Genomic DNA, 19689 nt, shown 5'->3' with positions numbered 1-19689 from the left:
AGGTTTTTGGAGCCCCCTTCAGATCCTGGCAAGCTACAAGAAGGTCCCCTGGGAGCCTCCTCTGCTGCAGCCTGCACAGCTCCAACTCTTTCAGGGATCTGGACAGGCTGCAGAGGTGGGCACAAGCCAACCTCAGGAGCTTCAACAACACCAAGTGCAAGGTCCTGCAGCTGGGTCGAGGCAATGCCAAGCACAAATCCAGGCTGGGCAGTGCCAGGCTGGAGAGCAGCCCTGAGCAGAGGGACTTGGGGGTGCTGCTGGAGGAGAAGCTCAGCAGGAGCCAGCAGTGTGCACTTGCAGCCCAGAAAGCCAAGCAGAGCCTGGGCTGCAGCAGCACAAGTGTGGCCAGCAGGGCCAGGGAGGGGATTCTTCCCCTCTGCTCTGCTCTGCTCTGATGAGACCCCACCTGGAGTCCTGCATCCAGCTCTGGAGCCCCTCATTGCTGTCTACCTGAAGGGACAGTGTGGAGAGGCTGCTGCTGGGCTCTGCTTACAGGGAACTGGAGACAGAAGAAGGGGGAATGGCCTCAAGCTGAGGCTGGGGAGGTTTAGATTGGACATTGGGAAAAAGTTTTTCATGGAGAGAGTGGTCAGGGGCTGGGATGAGCTGCCCAGGGAGGTGCTGGAGACTCCCAGCCTGGCTGTGTTTCAGGGTGGTTTGGATGTGGTGCTTGGGGCTGTGGTTTAAGGTGAATGTTGTAGAGTAGGGCTCTGGGTTGGCCTTGGTGCTCCTGAGTGGCTTTGCAGCCTGCATGGTGCTGTGGTTCTGTGATTCCCTTGGAAGCAGAGAGAGAAACTTCAGTGCAGGGCAGGGCAGGGGCAGGCTGCTGGCACTGGCAGATGCTGCAGCTTTGCCCTCAGGGTATCTGCAGTGGTCACAAGAACATCATCTGCCTGGGGCTGGTTTGAAAGGAGGAATAGAGAAGGTTCCTCCCCAGGGCAGGATTCTTTCTATTTCTTCATGCTTAACATTCTGTCCCCTGCCTGCTACAAGGACACTTACCAAAACAATCAGCAATTTCAAACAAGGCTTTAGGGTTTTTTCCCCTTCCCCCCACCAATGAATTACAAAAATCCATTAGCTTTTGACTTCTGCCTTAATAAAACCAGCCTGAAAAACAGAATCAAATCAAAGCAGAGGAGAAGTCTAAAGGAAGCATTTCCTGGAGCACAGCCCTGTGAGGAGAGGCTGAGGGAGCTGGGGGGGTGCAGCCTGCAGCAGAGGAGGCTCAGGGCAGAGCTCATTGCTGCCTGCAGCTGCCTGCAGGGAGGCTGTAGCCAGGTGGGGTTGGGCTCTGCTGCCAGGCACCCAGCAACAGAACAAGGGGACACAGCCTGAAGCTGTGCCAGGGCAGGTCTAGGCTGGATGTTAGGAGGAAGTTGTTGTCAGAGAGAGTGATTGGCACTGGAATGGGCTGCCCAGGGAGGTGGTGGAGTGGCTGTGGCTGGAGGTGTTGAAGCCAAGCCTGGCTGGGGCACTTAGTGCCATGGTGTGGTTGGTTGGGCAGGGCTGGGTGCTAGGCTGGGCTGTCTGAGCTTGGAGCTCTCTGCCAACCTGCTTCATTCTATGATTTACTTCCTGGTGGAGCTCAGCTGGAGGTAGGCTGAGAACAACCAAGACACACAGCACAGAAGTGCTGCTGTTCCTGCTCTGGGAAGAATCAAGAGCTGAAGCTCAACAGATTTTGAAGATCTCCATCAAGAGAGCAGGTTTAGACTGGATCTGATGAGAGGGAGAAAAGAGGACTCCATGAGGACCTTAGAGCTGCTTTCAGTACCTGAAGGGATCCTACAAGCAGGCTGCAGAGGGACTTCTCATCAGGGTGTCTAGAGACAGGCCAAGGGGGAATGGTTTGGAGCTGAGGCAGAGCAGGCTGAGACTGGAGCTGAGGAAGAAGCTCTTCAGTAGGAGGGTAGTGAGACTCTGCAATAGGCTGCCCAGGGAGATTGTGGCTGCCTGAGGGTGTCCAAGGCCAGGCTGGATGAGACCTTGAACAACCAAATCTAGTTGAGTGTTGTCTCTACCCACACCAGGGGGGGTTGGAGCAGATGATCTTTAAGGTCCCTTCCAACCTAAGCCATTCTCTGAGTCTACAGCAAAACATTGCCAAAGCAGCCAGCAGAAGGGGAACAATTTTGATCTCTTTTGAAGCCTTTATAAAATGGGAGTGGATTCAAGAGTCAAACACACATTTAATTGAGGAGGTTAAAAAACCCCCACAGCTTGGCATGAAATTCAATAGAGAAAGCTCTTATCACCTTGTAAAAATGCACTGACTCAATTCAAAGCTTCTGGGAGCTGAAATAGGAAGATGATAATACCACACACACACACACACAAAATGAATGAGTTAAATGCCCTTTTAGTTTGGGCTCAGTTTGAGGATTGCTGTTTACAAGCTGTTAGGTTCCTGCTCAGACAATTCCCTTTCAGATGCAGAAGAAATTCAATTTTCTACTGTTTATCCACAGCCTAAGTTTGGATCACTAAAAGTATCCCAACAGCATTCTGTGATTCTCCACAGCCTCAGCCCACACCACAGGAATGGGAAACTTCCACCTCAGAGCTGCTCTTGCTCAGCTTCTACCTCACTGTTCTCTGCAACTCCCTGAAAGGAGGTTGGAGTCAGGTGGGGGTTGGGCTCTTGTCCCTAGTATGAGGTGATGGAGTGGGAGGAAATGGCCTGAAACTGGGCCAGGGGAGGGTTAGGCTGGATATTAGGAAGAGTTTCTTTGCTGCAAGAGTGGTCAGGGATTGGAACAGGCTGCCCAGGGAGGTGGAGGAGTCCCAGCCCTGGAATTGTTCAAGAATCATGGATTCACAGAATCATAGAATCAAGCAGGTTGGCAGAGAGCTCCAAGCTCAGCCAGCCCAACCTAGCACCCAGCCCTGCCCAACCAACCACACCATGGCACTAAGTGCCCCAGCCAGGCTTGGCTGCAACACCTCCAACCACAGCCACTCCACCACCTCCCTGGGCAGCCCATTCCAATGCCAATCACTCTCTCTGACAACAACTTCCTCCTCACATCCAGCCTAGACCTGCCCTGGCACAGCTTGAGGCTGTGTCCCCTTCTTCTGTTGCTGGGTGCCTGGCAGCAGAGCCCAACCCCACCTGGCTACAGCCTCCCTGCAGGCAGCTGCAGGCAGCAATGAGCTCTGCCCTGAGCCTCCTCTGCTGCAGGCTGCACCCCCCCAGCTCCCTCAGCCTCTCCTCACAGGGCTCTGCTCCAGGCCCCTCCCCAGCCTTGCTGCTCTTCTCCAAACACCTTCCAGCACCTCAACAACTCTCTTGAATGGAGGAGCCCAGAACTGGACACAGCACTCAAGGTGTTGCCTGAGCAGTGCTGAGCACAGGGGCACAAGAACCTCCCTTGTCCTGCTGCCCACACTGCTCCTGAGCCAGCCCAGGATGCCATTGGCTCTGCTGCCCACCTGGGCACTGCTGCCTCCTCTTCAGCTCCTCTCTCCCAGCACCCCCAGCTCCCTCTCTGCCTGCCTGCTCTCAGCCACTCTGGCCCCAGCCTGTAGTGCTGCTTGGGGTTGTTGTGGCCAAAATGCAGAACCCTGCACTTGGCCTTCTTCAATCTCATCCCCTTGGCCTCTGCCCACCCATCCAGCCTGGCCAGGTCCCTCTGCAGGGCTCTATTACCCTCCAACAGATGCACAGCTGTTCCTAGCCTGCTGTCATTTGCAAACTTACTGCTGCTGGACTCAATCCCCTGCTCCAGATCATCAATAAAGATAAGAAGCCTGTGGCCATGGCATTTGGGGGCATGGTTTAGTGGCTATGGTGGTGTTGGGTTGATGGTTGGACTGGCTGACCTTAAGAGGTCCTTTTCAACCCAACCAGCTCTAAGACTCTATGATATTTGTGCTGGGGCACATTTTCCAAGCACAATATTCTTCCTCTGCCTGATCAAAACCCACCCCAGGGACGTTTTGGCAAGGTGACAGCATCATTCCTGCCCTCTCTTCTGAGTGTCAATTCCAAACCCATCACACATGCTGAAAATCAACTCCTTACTGTGAAGTAGAACTGCTCTGTCTCCTGCTGGTTGGCTCTTCTCTTGGCAATGCTTGGTTTGCTCATGAAGGTTTCTGAGACAGTGGATTTCACAGACTCCATCGAGTTGCTGTACTGAAAGCAGTCAGAGACATCAAAGTCCTCTATTGTGACTATGTCCTGGATGGTCTGGAGTGTAGCTTCCATTGTCTTCTTCACCTGCCCAGCAAGGAGGAGTAAAAATCAGCAACCTGCTCTAGTGGAAGAAAGTGTCCCTGCCTGTCAGGGGGTTGGAACTAGATGATCTTGAAGGTCTTGTGGCAGAGGGATTGGAATTAGAACCATCTTTAATGTCCTACAGCAGGGAGATTGGAACTAGATGGTCTTTAGGGTCTCATGGCAGGGGGCTGGATCTAGGTGGTCTTTAAGGACCTGTGCCAGGGGGTTGGAACTAGACCTAGATGATCTTTAAGGTGTCATGACATGAGGATTGGAATTAGATCATCTTTAATGTCCTATAACAGGGATATTGGAACTAGGTGGTCTTTAAGGACCTCTTGCAGGGGGTTGGAACTAGACCTAGATCATCTTTAAGGTCTCATGGCAGGGGGGTTGGAATTAGGTGATCTTTAATGTCCTATAGCAGGGAGATTTGAACTAGATGATCTTTAAGGTGTCATGGCATGAGGGCTGGAATTAGATCATCTTTAAAATCCTACAGCAGGGAGATTTGGACCTATGCCAGAGGGTTGGAACTAGATCTGAATGTTGTTAAAGGTCTCATGGCATGGGGTTGGGACTAGATGGTCTTTAAGAACCTATGCCAGGGGGTTAGAACTAGAACTACATGATGTTTAAGGTCTCATGGCATAGGGTAGGGACTAGATTGTCCTTAAGAACCTATGCCAGGGGGTTAGAACTAAATCTAGATGATGTTTAAGGTCTCATGGCAGGGGAGCTGGAATTAGATGATCTTCAGGGTCTCATGCCAAGGGGTTTGGAACTAGATGGTCTTTAAGGACCTATTGCAGGGATCTGGAACTAGATCTAGATGATCTTTAGGGTCTCATGGCAGGGAGGCTGGAATTAGATGATCTTTAGGGTCTCATGGCAGGGAGGCTGGAATTAGATGATCTTTAGGGTCTCATGGCAGAGGGTTGGAACTAGACCTAGATGATCTTTAGGGTCTCATGGCAGGGAGGCTGGAATTAGATGATCTTCAGGATCTCATGTCAGGGGGTTGGAACTAGATCTAGATGATCTTTAGGGTCCCATAGCAGGAGGTTGGAACTAGATGGTCTTTAAAGTCCCTTCCAACCCAAACTATTCTGTGATTCTATGAATGAGAGCACTTAGAACCTGCAAGTAGTATGTCACAAGTACCAAGCAGAGGTACTAAGTACCCTGCAGCCTTTTGCTCATGAGCAGCTCTTAATGGTTCCACATCCTCTGTGCATAAATAAGGTACCCTTCCTCCTCACAGAGCTCCTCCAGGCTCCTCAGCACCTCTGCAGCCTCCACTGGACTCTGTCCAGTAGTTCTCTTATCTCTTTTGAACTGGGGGGCCCAGAACTGGACACAGTACTCCAGATGTGGCCTCACCAGGGCAGAGCAGGGGGGGAGCAGGCTCATGAAGGTATTTTAAAGGAGCCTCTCCACACTCCCAGTTTTCACAGGAGGTCAAACACTACTGAACTGCTGCTCCCAGCTGCCTTCCTCTTGAATGTTACCAGTCCTCACTCAAAGGATCACAGCAAGGAGATTCCTCCTTAACTAGTCCCCAGTGGAAGTGCTCAGAAGGGTGCTGATTTTGGGCTGAGTAAGCTCACCTCTTCATTTTCAATCTTCAGTGTGGACAGTCGAGACTGCAGCTGCTGGCACCTCTGCACTAACTCACTCTGCACTGGTTGCTGGGCACAGATCTGTGACTCCTGGAAGAGAAACAGCATCACTTTGAGAGGGCTGGGAAAGAAAAAAGATCTCATCAAGAACACTGCAACAAGCAAACATCTTCCACAGTGCTTCCTTTCAAATCTTTGCAGCCCTGGATTTGAACCAGTGGAAAAGGTTCAGGTTGCACCAAACTGCAGCTCCCTTCCTGACTGGACTGAAAAGGGAGCAAAGAGAGAAGATGGACATCAAAAAAGCCAAACCCAGAGTAAGCTCAGCTTGTGTTCTGAAAGTCTGAAGGTGTTTCAGCATGCAGAGGAGGCTCAACCATGCTGCACATCAAGCAGAATTTGGTTCAGTGGGACGTGGGGCAAGGGCAGGAGTGGCTGAGCTCACTCAGCTGAGCAACCTGCACACTGCAGCTGCTGGCACCATTCACTAGTTAATGGATTCCAGAGAAGTAGAAATGAAACAACAGGGTAAGGACCTGTGAAACAGGCCAGAAGTGTGAGCTCCCCTGGACTGATGAGGATTTAAGGTGCTGGAGAGTGTCCAGGGAAGGGCAACAAAGCTGGGGAAGGGTCTGGAGAACAGGGCTGGGGAGGAGCAGCTGAGAGCGTTTAGTCTGGAGAAAAGGAGGCTGAAAGGAGACCTCACTGCCCTCTACAGCTCCCTGTAGTTACAGGTTGGTTTCTTCTCCCCATTATCAGGTGATAGAAGGAGAGGAAGTGACCTGAAATTATACCAGGGGAGGCTTAGGTTGGTTTCTTAGGTGGTCAAGGCTGCCCAGGGAGGTGGTGGAGACCCCATCCCTGGAGGTGCTCATGAAACCTGTGGCCATGGTTTAGTGGCCATGGTGTGGTTGGGTTACTGGTTGGGCTGGATGCTCTTAGGGAGCTTTTTCACCCCAAACAATCCTTTTGTTAGCTCTACTTGACAGCAGGAGGCAGTTTTCCTCCAGTTTGGTTGCTGTGCTTTAACAAGGCAAGCAGTAAAACAACAACCATAGCTGTGTGCCACCAGGTCAGGGACAGAAACTGGGAGCTTCATCACTCACAGCCCCAGAACTCATCACAGAGCCAAACCCTGGTACTCTGCAGGACCACTGCACCGAGCTGATCAGCCTGCATTTATACAGCACTCATTTGGCCTTGAGGAGAAGCAAGATTAATGGTTGGGTGTCTGTGAGCTGGGAGCTGAATGACACTCTGCAGGCCATTCTTTTTCAGCCTCCCATCTTCCAGGTTATTAGCAAAGCACAGGGAACAAAAAAAACCCAACAACCCAGAAAGGTTATTTGCAGTCTGAAGGTTTCACTTAAGAGGGAAGAGACAAAGAGAAGCCTCAAGCAGTGGCTATAACTCTTATTCCACAGGAAGATGCTGGCTGCATGGGAGCAGCCTTCCAGTGCTTCCTCAGTGTTCAGGAGGAGAATCTACAAATCCAACCAATTGACCTGAAGGATTTTACTGTCCAGGTGAGCCCATTTAGAACCAGGAGTGTGGTGGTGAATGGTGCCACATCCAGTTGGCAGCTGGCACTAGTGCTGTCCCAGGCACCCCATCCAAACCACCCTTAAACACAACCAGGCTGGGGGACTCCAGCACCTCCCTGGGCAGCTCATTCCAGTCCCTCACCACTCTCTGTGTGTGAAACTTCTTCTTAATGTCCAATCTAAACCTCCCCAGCCTCAGCTTGAGGCCACTGACCCTTCTTCTGGCTCCAATTCCCTGTGAGATGAGCCCAGCAGCAGCCTCTCCACAATAACCCTTCAGGTAGACAGCAATGAGCTCTGCCCTCAGCCTCCTCCTCTTCCTCACACTAACCATCCCCAGCTCCTTCAGCCTCTCCTCATAAAGTTTATTCTCCAGGCCCTTCCTCAGTTCTATTGCCATCCTCTGGACCTTCTCCAGCACCTCCACATCTCTCTTGTATTGTGGTGCCCCAAACTAAGCCTGCAGCCCAAACAACCCCAAGTCCCTCAGCTGCTCTGTGCCCTCCAGACCCTTCCCCACAGCTGCTCTGTGCCCTCCAGACCCTTCCCCAGCTTTGCTGACGACGATGCACAGCAACAAAGAGGAGGCTCTTTAGTGGCTCTATCTATCCAAGAGGAAAGAAGCCAAGAGACAGAGGAGGATGACAAACTGACCATGTCCCCCATGTGAGGCTGGAACTCGAACTTCATGGGTGGGCAGAAGACATTGTTGTACATCTCCATCAGGCGCTGCTTGTCGCTGTTGGCGTCCAGGTTCTCCACCGCGTTCTCGATGGCATCCAGCCCCTCGTGCTTGGACTGCTCCAGGTTGAGCTCAGCAGACAAGAAGGTCCTGAGAGCTCTGTTGAGGCTGGCATGGTAGCCCAGGTCACAGCACTGCTGGAAAAAGACACAACCATTCCAGGTGAATAAGCAAAGCAAAGGAAATGAAAGCGCTTCTGAAGCCAAAGGGATAAGAAACTGTGGCTGGTTTACATCCTCCTGGGTACCACAGCTGACCCACAGCTCTCACTGACCACAGAAGCATCCTGACCAGGCACTGAACAGCATTTCAACCTCTCAGCCCATACAGATTTCAACGTGCTAGGACAAGGAGCAAGGGATGGAAGCTGCAGCACAGGAGGTTCCAGCTCAACACAAGGGCAACTTCCTGACTGGAAGGGTCCCAGAGCCCTGGCACAGGCTGCCCAGAGAGGTTGTGGAGTCTCCTTGTGTGGAGCCTTCCCAGGCCTGTCTGGATGTGTTGCTGTGTGCCCTGAGCTGCATTGCGTGGCCCTGCTGTGGCAGGGGGGTTGGACTGGATGAGCTCTTTGGGTCCCTTCCAACCCCTGACATCCTGTGGGCCTGTGATCACTGAATGGCTTGAGTTGGAAGGGACCTTAAAGACCATCAAGCCCCATAGTGTTACAATTAACCTCCAAGCAGAGCTGAAACCATTGTAACACTTCCTGGAGGGCTCATGGAGTGCCCAAGTTTGTTGCATGCTGCCCTTCTCCGGACACCTTCCAGCACCTCAACAGCTCTCTTGAATTCAGGAGCCCACAACTGCACACAGCACTCAAGGGGTGGCCAGAGCAGTGCTGAGCACAGGGGCACAAGAACCTCCCTTGTCCTGCTGCCCACACTGCTCCTGGGCCAGCCCAGGATGCCATTGGCTCTCTTGACATTAGGAAGAAGTTCTTTGCTATGAAGTGAGGAGACACTGGAACAGGTTGCCCAAGGAGGTTGTGGCTGCCTCCTCCCTGGAGGTGTTCAAGGCCAGGTTGGATGAGGGCTTTGAGCAACCTGGGCTAGTGGGAGGTGTCCCTGTCTATGGGGGGTTGGAACTGGATGATCTTTAAGGTCCCTTCCAACTCCACTCATTCTGGGACTCTGTGATTCTAACTTCCCTTTCAGGGCTGCTGAGTCCCACCAAAAACACTCCCAGAAAGTCCTAAATAATTAACTCTTGAATAATTCAGAGTAAAGAAGGAACAATTTGCTCAAGCACAGGCTGGATGTGAGGAGGAAGTTGTTGGCAGAGAGAGTGATTGGCACTGGAATGGGCTGCCCAAGGAGATGGTGGAGTGGCTGTGGCTGGAGGTGTTGCAGCCAAGCCTGGCTGGGGCACTTAGTGCCATGGTGTGGTTGGTTGGGCAGGGCTGGGTGCTAGGTTGGGCTGGCTGAGCTTGGAGCTCTCTTCCAACCTGCTTGATGCTACGATTCTAGCAGGAGAAACACAGCACAGGCTTTGTATCATCTGCAAAGGTTCATTTGATTCCAAACAATTCCACCCAAGGCCCAGCAAACTGCTTCATTCTGGGTACTTTTAGGCAGCAGGAACATGACCTGTGTACAGCACAGGCACAAAAGCCAGAGGCATCCAAAAAACACACCCCAAGCAGCAATCACAATTGGGATGACTTCACTGCTGGGGTGAAACAGAGGAGCAACAACCTTCAAACAGCAAAGTGATCATGGTCAAGAATTTTCCTGGCTATTGCTGCCACCAGGGTGATGTCACTGGGAGATAATCAAGCAGCTTCATCTCCAGCCTGACCCTGCAGCCAAGTCTTCATGTTTCCAGAAGGCAGAAAAGCATTTTTCATTAGCTGATCAGAAACAGGCTCCATTTTTCAGCCATCTAATAAAGCAATGGAGAAGGGAACCCAACCTTCTTGGAATGACAAGTGGGATTACACAGGCTCAGGGAATAGCCAAGGAGAAAGAGACCATCTGCCTGATTGCTGTGCTGCTCTGGAAGCACAAGGCACAGGGAAGCTCCTCCTCAGCCATCCCTTGGGGCTCCTTACAGTCATTGTGTGTAAATGAGGGGGGGGGAAAGCAGAGAAAGAAAAAAAGGAGGGAGGACAAAAAAGAAGAAGAAGGGAGGAGAGCAAAAAGGAAGGAGGGAGGAGAGCAAAAAGGAAGGAGGGAGGAGAGCAAAAAGGAAGGAGGGAGGAGAGCAAAAAGAGAAGGAGAAGAGCAAAAAGAGAAGGAGGAGAGCAAAAAGGAAGGAGGGAGAAGAGCAAAAAGGAAGGAGGGAGGAGAGCAAAAAGGAAGGAGGGAGGAGAGCAAAAAGGAAGGAGGGAGGAGAGCAAAACGGAAGGAAAGAAAAAAGAAGGAGAAAGGAAATGAAAAAGGGGTAGGAATAAAAAAGGGGGAAGAAGGAAAGAAAAAAAGAAAATAGGGTTTAAAAAGAGGAGGAAGAGAAAAAGAGGAAAAAATGGAGAAGAAAAGGGAGAAATAAAAGGAGGAGTAGAAGGAGGGAGAAAAGAGAGCAACTGCTGGACCATTCCCTGCTTGCAAAGGATTTCTGTCAGCAAGGACTGCTGTGCCAATGAGCTGTGGCAGGTGTGGAGCCTTGTGGCAGAAGAGAAGCTGCAGTTGCTGGTTAGGCTGGAGGCAGTGAATCAAAAGACATTAAATCCAATCAGAAAGAACAAAAAGTAGCCAAAAAAAAACCTCAAAGCCACAAAAGAGGCTTGATTGAGGATCTGCACCTGTGGAAGCTGCCTTGGAACAGCAGCCCCTCAAAGCTGCTGCTGCTCTGCACACAGGGTTCAGAGCCATCCTCTGCAGGCAGCCAAGATTGCAGCCAGGAGCAGCAGCAGCTCAGATGGGACAGGAGCAGTCGCTGCTGTCCCCCTCCTGCTGCAGGCCAGGGGGCTGCACACTCACCCAGGGTGAGCAGCTTGTCCTGCTCCAGCACACAGAACCAGGGATTGCTTGGGTTGGAAAAGCCCTCTAAGATCATCCTGGAGCACAGCCCTGTGAGGAGAGGCTGAGGGAGCTGGGGGGGTGCAGCCTGCAGCAGAGGAGGCTCAGGGCAGAGCTGATTGCTGCCTGCAGCTGCCTGCAGGGAGGCTGTAGCCAGGTGGGGTTGGGCTCTGCTGCCAGGCACCCAGCAACAGAACAAGGGGACACAGCCTGAAGCTGTGCCAGGGCAGGTCTAGGCTGGATGTTGTGAGGAAGTTGTTGTCAGAGAGAGTGATTGGCACTGGAATGGGCTGCCCAGGGAGGTGGTGGAGTGGCTGTGCCTGGAGGTGCTCAAGAAACCTGTGGCCATGGCTCTCAGGGACACAGCTTAGTGGCCATGGTGCTGCTGGGTTGCCTGTTGGGCTGGATGATCTTAAGAGAGCTTTTCCAACCTTAATGATGCTCTGATTCCCTGACAGAAACCATTTTTTCAGCCCACTCCCTTCCTTAAACACTTTGAAAGCCTTCCACATCCCATCTCTGAGCCCTGCCCACCTCTCCATCCCCTCCCTGGGCCCTATAAATGTTTGATGGAATCATCCTCCAAGGAAATCCATTGTTTATAAGACAGTAATGATAACTCAGTGGGATTCACTGCCCAACATGACAGCTGAGTAACCCTTTGCCAGTCAGCAGCTTTCAAACAGGCCCAAGAGAGATTTCAGCCAGGAGGAAAAGAACCAAACCCAACCAACATCAAAACTCTGCTTTTCAAATGCAGTTCACATTTGGAAGGGGAAAAAAGGAGGAGATCCAGGAGCAGGCAGTTGTGGTAAGAGCTGTTCCTAGAAGAGCAGAGCAAGCCTGAGGACTCACACTCAGGGTTTTAGCTGCTTTCAGATTCTGTCCTAGTGACCCTTTTACAAACATGAGTCAATGCAAACTTCCCCATTACTGTAGTGTTTCATTAGCATCAAAGAGCTGCCTCAGTCCCCAAAGTCAGGCAATTCAGAACTACTGGGCTGTGTCAGGAACAATTTATTGCTCTGAACTGCAGGCTGAAGAATTAACTCAGTGTGCTCCTTCCACCCCCCATTACAAAGGGAACACAACATGCTGGAGAAACACCTCCCTTCAGGCAGCTGCAGGCAGCAATGAGCTCTGCCCTGAGCCTCCTCTGCTGCAGGCTGCACCCCCCCAGCTCCCTCAGCCTCTCCTCACAGGGCTGTGCTCCAGGCCCCTCTTTACAGCCCTACAGCAAGCAGGTTAATGCTGCTTGCCCCAACACAAGGTTGGGTTAATGTTAGGTTTCAAACTCTACTATCATCAAATGATTCAGAGCAAGGAAAAGAGTTAAGGTCTGGGTTAAAAAGAAAAAGTACCTCTTATTTAAGTCACAGTCTCAAATTGTGCCAGGGTAGGTACAGGCTGGATATTAGGAAGAAGTTCTTCACAGAGAGAGTGATTTCCCATTGGAATGGGCTGCCCAGGGAGGTGGTGGAGGCACCGTCCCTGGGGGTCTTCAAGAAAAGCCTGGCTGAGGCACTTAGTGCCATGGTCTGGTTGACTGGCTAGGGCTGGGTGCTAGGTTGGACTGGATGATCCTGGAGGTCTCTTCCAACCTGGTTGATTCTATGATTCTATGATTCACAGAAGCAAAAGTGGTCACAGAATGGCTCAGGTGGGAAGAGACCTCAGAGCTCATCTACTCCAACCTGCTTGATTCTGATTCTATGCTAATGAGTTAAAAGCAGCTTTAGAAAATGCTTCTGTCCTCAGCTCCCCTTCCCAGCTCCTGTGCTGCCTTCTACAGCTAACATTCCCTTCTCCTAAGTGTGCTTCTGAGTTGCAGGCTTGAGAGCTGTTTAAAATAGGAAAGAGAAAATGTCAAGCAACAGTGTGATGCTGCAGCTGAGTTTCATTTTAACCAAGCAACTCCTCCTCCTCCTGCACGTTTCAGTGCCAGGTTCCTGGTGCCCAGAGTGAGGCATCTAAGTGAAGCTCTGCAAACAGCTCCAGGAGCACTCCTCACACCTCTGCAGAGATTCACAGAATGGTCTGGGTTGGAAGTGACCTTGAAAATCATCCAGTTCCAACCCTCTGCCATGGGCAGGGACACCTCTCACTAGCCCAGGTTGCTCAAGGCACTCATCCAGCCTGATCCTGAACACCTCCAGGGAAGGGGCATCCACAACAAACCCTGGGCAACCTGGGCCAGGGTCTCCTCACCCTCACTCCAAAGAATTTCCTTCTAATCTCCAGTCTACATCTCCTCTCCTCAAGTCTCAATCCATTTCCTCTTGTCCTATCACTACAACCCCTTGCAAAAAAAGTCCCTCCTCAACTCTCTTCTAGCCCCACTTCAGGTACTGGAAGGCTGCTCTAAGATCTCCCTGGAGCCTTCTCTTCTCCAGGCTGAACTCTCCCAAGCTGTCCCTATAGGGAAGGTGGCTCCAGCCCTCTGCTCATCTTCATGGCCCTCCTCTAGTCACAGAGATGACACCTTCCAACCTGCCCACCCAAGATCATCACTCCACAGCTCTACAGAGGCTGCCATCTGTGCTGCCACCTAAGACGCTGCAGGAGCAGAGGCAGACGTGAGGCTTAGTGGCAGCGACATTCATTGCAGGCACCCAAGCAGCAGCACTTACATCAATGAGATCAGACAGGTCATGGATGTAATACTTGAACACAGATGCATTGGTGGCTTCCAGAGCTAGCAGATACTCATTCCTTGCCTTGATAGCCTTCAGCCTGTTTTCTGTGTACTTTGCTTGGCGCTGGAAGAGAAGCAAAAGCAGAACAGACATTAAAATGGGGTGCAGCAGCAGCAGCAGCAACCTTCTGAGGGACACCAGAGAACACTGAACCAATTCCCACCCTGCTCACTTGGGTTTTGTTCATGTGGGTTCCAGTTTTGGCCAGACTCAAAGCTTTGGAAGCCAGATCAGTTAGTTAAAAGGTTTTTAAGCACTACTGACCCTACACAGCTTTGCATTTCAGGTCCTGCCCTACACCAGGCTGTGGCTTGGGGAAGAATGAAGGATTGAAGTGGGTTCGTGAGGGGCTGGCCCAGCTCCAACACTACCCAACAGGGGTAGTCCAAGGGCTGCACCTCACCTGTTCCAACAGAAGCCAGGGCTAAACTTGGCTCCCTTCAGAGCCTACATCAGTTAAAAAGACAACTCCTTGCTTTGTACAGGCTGGAATCTTAGTGCTGAGCTCCTTTACTGTCTGACTGGGCTGCCCAGGGAGGTGGTGGAGTCACCATCCTGGGAGGTGTTGCAGCCAAGCCTGGCTGGGGCACTTAGTGCCATGGTCTGGTTGGTTGGGCAGGGCTGGGTGCTAGGTTGGGCTGGCTGAGCTTGGAGCTCTCTTCCAACCTGCTTGATTCTATGATTCAATGACTGACTGCGACTGGTTCTGCCCACAAAGCCAGGCTGGGGATGCTGGGCTCCTGTAGCACAGCTCAGATCTTAGCCTGGTGGGAAAGGAGACATAAATCTTGTCCTCTGCATGAGGAAAAGGTATTAACCATCACTTCCAAGGGGCCAGATACTACCTTCACACCCCAACCTCCTCCTGCCCAGAGAGGCTGTGGAGTCTCCTTCTCTGGAGACTCTCCAAACCTGCCTGGATGCATTCCTGTGTGAACTACCCTAGAGGGTCCTGACTTGTCAGGGATGTTGGACTTGATCTCTGGAGGTCCTTTCCAACCACCAAGCTTCTGTGATTCAACCTTTTTGGCCATGCCTCTAACCCTGGGATAAGACAAAACCTGCTTGTCCTGGAAGCAGCCCTGGGCCAGCTTGCCCCTTGCCTGCACTGAAGCGCTTAAAACTTGAAGCCTCGCATTTGAACGTCACAGAGAAGGGAATTCAGCAGCTCCTGTGCTGAACTGCTGCTGAGTTCCCTCCTCCAGCAGTGCACACACACACAGACAGAGCAGAGCAGAGCTCTGGAGCTACCTTCTCTTTCATCTTCTCTATTTTCTTGACAGAGCTCCTCCGAACATGCTTCTCTTCGAACTTGACGTTGGCAGCTGAGTCAGGAGAGCGTGGGGTCTGCTTGTCCTCCTGCTTCACTGACTTCCCAATCTGCTTCTCTTCCTGCTTCTCTGCCTCCTTCAGCTTGCTCTGAGCACTGATGCTGTCTGCGTTGTACATGTGGTAGGTTTTCATCACCTGCAAAAAAGAATCTGAGAATCAGAACCAAGCAGGCTGGAAGAGAGCTCCAAGCTCAGCCAGCCCAACCTAGCACCCAGCCCTGCCCAACCAACCAGACCATGGCACTCAGTGCCCCAGCCAGGCTTGGCTGCAACACCTCCAGCCACAGCCACTCCACCACCTCCCTGGGCAGCCCATTCCAATGCCAATCACTCTCTCTGACAACAACTTCATCCTCACATCCAGCCTCAACCTCTCCTGGCACAGCTTGAGGCTGTGTCCCCTTCTTCTGTTGCTGGCTGCCTGGCAGCAGAGCCCAACCCCACCTGGATGCAGCCTCCCTGCAGGCAGCTGCAGGCAGCAATGAGCTCTGCCCTGAGCCTCCTCTGCTGCAGGCTGCACCCCCCCAGCTCCCTCAGCCTCTCCTCACAGGGCTGTGCTGAAATGGGGAGGGTTGGACAGGATGATCTGCAGAAGTCCCTTCCAAGCCTTACCATGCAGACATTCTGCAGGTCAGCCAATAAGCAGCAAATCAGCTCTGGTTGTTAGCTGCAAACATTTAAGGCAGCAAAGCAGTGCAGGAAATCTCCCATCTCCACCAAAGCACAACAGAAGATGCAGGGATGGAAGTGTAGCTCTTCAAACAGATCCGGAATCAAAGTGGAGAGGATTTTGCAGCTGCTGCTTTGTTTAACTCTGGCATCTGCCTTCTTGCAGCCAATAAAGGAGCCATAAACATACCCCCTCACCCTCCCCCACCTCAAAAGAAAAAAGCTCCAGACTAAATCCAGCCTCCTTAATGCTCAAAGGAAATGATATGCCAAGGCTGGCAAGGGAGAGCTTCTCATCAGCAGGTAGGGTTTCAGAAGGGATGCCCCCTCCTGGCTCTCATCTGGCTGAATCAGTCCTTTAGACATCACAGGTCTGGAGGAGCTGTATGCCAAGCAGCAGCCTCAGCACAATGGCTGCAAAAGCAGCTTTGGCTTTGGCTTGATTCAATCAGATCTGAGACGTGGAAGTGTTTTCTCTTCCCCCTCAAGAAACAAAATCATTGGGGGTTTTGCTCAAGGAGACCTGGAGCCTGAGACAAAACTCAGTGGAGAAGTTTTTATAAGAACAGAAGGTAAAAAAAAAAATCACAGAATCAGATTGTTTGGGTAGGAAAATCCTTCCAAGACCATCCAGTCCAACCAGCAACCCAGCACCACCATGGCCACTCAAGCCTGGCCCCAAGTGCAATGGCCACAAGTTTCTTGACCTCCTCCAAGCATGGAGACTCCCTGGGCAGCCTATGCCAGTCCCTGACCACTCCTGCAGCAAAGAAACTGTTCCTCATCTCCAGCCTAACCTTCCCCAGCCACAATTTCAGGCCATTTCCTCTTCTTCTATCCCCACAAATCTACCAACACCCACCCCCCCACCTCATTTCTTTCCCAGGATATTCCTGCCCAGCTTTACATTAAGAAACCAGAACCAAACCCCCCCTAAGGATGCCATATTGGAGCTCCCTTTTTTCAACCCACAAAGCAATTCAATTCACATCCCCAAACATGATGATGATGATCCAAATGTTGGGGGGGGAGCCCAAAACCCTGCCCAGCTGCACCAAGCCACTCCAGCAGCCTTCCAGCATCAACAAAGTCCCTATTTTGGGTTGGATTCATTTCAGCTGAGACCTCATTTGTACCTATTTTCACCTCAGTGTGACCCCATCTCAAATCTTAGGGAGGATGGATGCATGCACTCTTGTTCTGCAGCCATCAGCAAAGGCTCTCAGATACAAAGAGATGTTGTGTTTAAACATGAAAAGGGAACATGGACACAGGCAGTGTTAAAGAGAGCCTTGCTGAATAATTTACACTCCCACTTCCAGCTCCTGCATATGCTCAGACTATAAAGCAGGCATTTATTAGCCTGGCTGCAAAGTGGTTTATTTTCTCCCCCTCCCTCCCCATCACTGAAAGTGGAATTGGCAGAAAGCAAGAGAAACAGAAAGAGGAATCATCATTTGGATCATTGAGGCTTTAGTTTTTATCCTGCTGCTGGGGCCAGGTTGGCTGCCACAAGCTCTGTGCTGTGTTTGGTGATAGAGGCAACAGCCCAGGCAGGGCCTGGCTGCACAGGGCAAGGCAGGATAACAAACTTCATGGGATCATGGGATGCATTGGGTTGGAAGTGGCCTCCAAAGCTCATCTCTGAAGTCAGCAGGGATGCATTGGGTTGGAAGTGGCCTCCAAAGCTCATCTCTGAAGTCAGCAGGGATGCATTGGGTTGGAAGTGGCCTCCAAAGCTCATCTCTGAAGTCAGCAGGGATGCATTGGGTTGGAAGTGGCCTCCAAAGCTCATCTCTGAAGTCAGCAGGGATGCATTGGGTTGGAAGTGGCCTCCAAAGCTCATCTCTGAAGTCAGCAGGGATGCATTGGGTTGGAAGTGGCCTCCAAAGCTCATCTCTGAAGTCAGCAGGGATGCATTGGGTTGGAAGTAGCCTCCAAAGCTCATCTCTGAAGTCAGCAGGGATGCATTGGGTTGGAAGTGGCCTCCAAAGCTCATCCAGTTCAATCCCCTCTGCAGTCATCAGCACTCCAGGTGTGCCCTGAGCAGTGCTGAGCACAGGGGCACAAGAACCTCCCTTGTCCTGCTGCCCACACTGCTCCTGAGCCAGCCCAGGATGCCATTGGCTCTGCTGCCCACCTGGGCACTGCTGCCTCCTCTGCAGCTCCTCTCTCCCAGCACCCCCAGCTCCCTCTCTGTCTGGCTGCTCTCAGCCACTCTGGCCCCAGCCTGTAGTGCTGCTTGGGGTTGTTGTGGCCAAAGTGTAGAACCCTGCACTTGGCCTTGTTCAGTCTCATCCCCTTGGCCTCTGCCCACCCATGCAGCCTGGCCAGGTCCCTCTGCAGGGCTCTCCTACCCTCCAACAGCTCCACAGCTGCTCCTAGCTTGGTGTCATCTGCAAACTTACTGCTGCTGGACTCAATCCCCTGCTCCAATCATCAATAAAGACACAGGACTGTGCCCAGCACTGATCCTTGGGGCACACCACTGGTGCCAGCTGCCAGCTGGATGTGGCACCATTCAGCACCACTCTCTAGGCTCTGCCATCCAGCCAGTTCTTGACCCGTTTCAGAGTGAATCTGTCTAAGCCAGGAGCTGCCAGCTGTGCCAGGAGCTGCTTGTGGCAGAGGGTGTCAAAGGTTTTGCTGCACTCCAGGCAGACTCCATCCACAGCCTTGTGTTCCACATTCTGCCCCAGAGCAGGCTTAGGTTGGCTATTAGGGAAGAAATGGCTTCACTGCAAGGTTGTCAAAGCCCAGCCACAGGCTGCTCAGGGAGGTGGTTGAATCATCAGCCCTGGAGGTGTTTAAGTGCTGTGTAAGATGTGGTGCTGAGGGCCATGGCTCAGCAGAGGACTTGGTAGTGTGGAGTTAATGGTTGGACTCAATGATCTTAGAGCTCTTTTCCAGGCTTAAATGATTCTCTGATTCACACTGCTGCAACCCAAGGCTGTCCTAACAACTTCAGAGACAGCCCAAGGAAGCATGAGTCAGCTTCAGAGGGCCTCCAGCTCCCCCCACACTGCTCACTTCTGCCATTCCTGCCAGGGAACAGAAGCCCTCTGCACACAGAACAGACTCAGCTGTGCTAAATGCTCCAACTCAGAGAAGAAGGAAAAACCATAACCTGGATTCTCTCACCTCTTCAACTGGCCCCAGTGGCCCACCTCAACTACCAATGCAGCAGCAGGAACAGACTCCCTAAGCCTCAGCTCCCTCTTTTTCAGTCTGAATCACTAAATTCCCTGACTCAGGATGAATATTTGGCTTGGATGTTCCAAGAGAACAATTCCCTTTCATGCACTGCATGGATATGGGAAATTTCAGGGAGATTCCCCAGCACTCCACTTCTCTCCTCTGCAGGCTGCACACTCCTCAGCCTGTCCTCACAGCAGAGCTGCTCCAGCCCTTGGAGCATCTTTGTGGCCTCTCTGCACTCACTCTGCAGCTCTGTGACCCTCTCATGCTGGGGACACCAGAGCTGCAGGCAGGATTGGAGGTGAGGTCTCAGCAGAGCAGAGCCAAGGGGCACAATCCCCTCTCTTGCCCTGCTGCCCACACTCCTCTGGCTGCAGCCCAGCACACAGCTGCCTGCTGGGCTGCATGGGGACACTGCTGGCTCCTGGGGAGCTTCTCCTCAATCAGCACCCCCAAATCTCTTTCTCAGGAGCTACTCACAACCCACTCTGCACCCAGCCTGGATTTGTAAGAAGAGAAGTCCTTAAGCAGCCCATGAAACTCAAGAAGTTCACCTCCCAAAGCAGGGTCTCCTCCTTGGTGTCTCCAATAGACATACCAAGGAACAAAGAGCACAGATGGAAACCTGCCACTCTAAAGGGAGCTGCTCTGCTGCAAGGAGCAGAGGAAGAAATAAAGACAGTGTCACTGGAGCTGTGTGATGCT

The 19689-nt window shown here is 52.0% G+C and overlaps 1 protein-coding gene across 6 annotated transcripts in view; it reads right to left on the bottom strand.

Annotated features, from left to right (window-relative positions):
- The window catches only part of SRGAP2 (SLIT-ROBO Rho GTPase activating protein 2), a 163546-nt gene that overhangs the window by 49444 nt on the left and 94413 nt on the right, over window positions 1-19689 (bottom strand). For 4 of the 6 annotated variants that reach the window (XM_064173801.1, XM_064173798.1, XM_064173802.1 and 1 more), the window contains exons 6-10: window positions 15038-15253; window positions 13721-13849; window positions 8046-8270; window positions 5836-5937; window positions 4028-4225 (exon numbers count right to left, since the gene is read on the bottom strand). In XM_064173801.1, coding sequence (XP_064029871.1) covers window positions 4028-4225; window positions 5836-5937; window positions 8046-8270; window positions 13721-13849; window positions 15038-15253 — 870 coding nt within the window. The remainder of the gene's footprint in view (window positions 1-4027; window positions 4226-5835; window positions 5938-8045; window positions 8271-13720; window positions 13850-15037; window positions 15254-19689) is intronic. The other 2 variants (XM_064173803.1, XM_064173800.1) reach the window with 1 other exon arrangement.

This window comes from Pogoniulus pusillus, chromosome 39, assembly GCF_015220805.1.
Source record: "Pogoniulus pusillus isolate bPogPus1 chromosome 39, bPogPus1.pri, whole genome shotgun sequence".
NCBI lineage: Eukaryota > Metazoa > Chordata > Aves > Piciformes > Lybiidae > Pogoniulus > Pogoniulus pusillus.
Note: the sequence above shows the minus strand (reverse complement) of the source record. Positions and strands in the feature narration are given on the sequence as shown.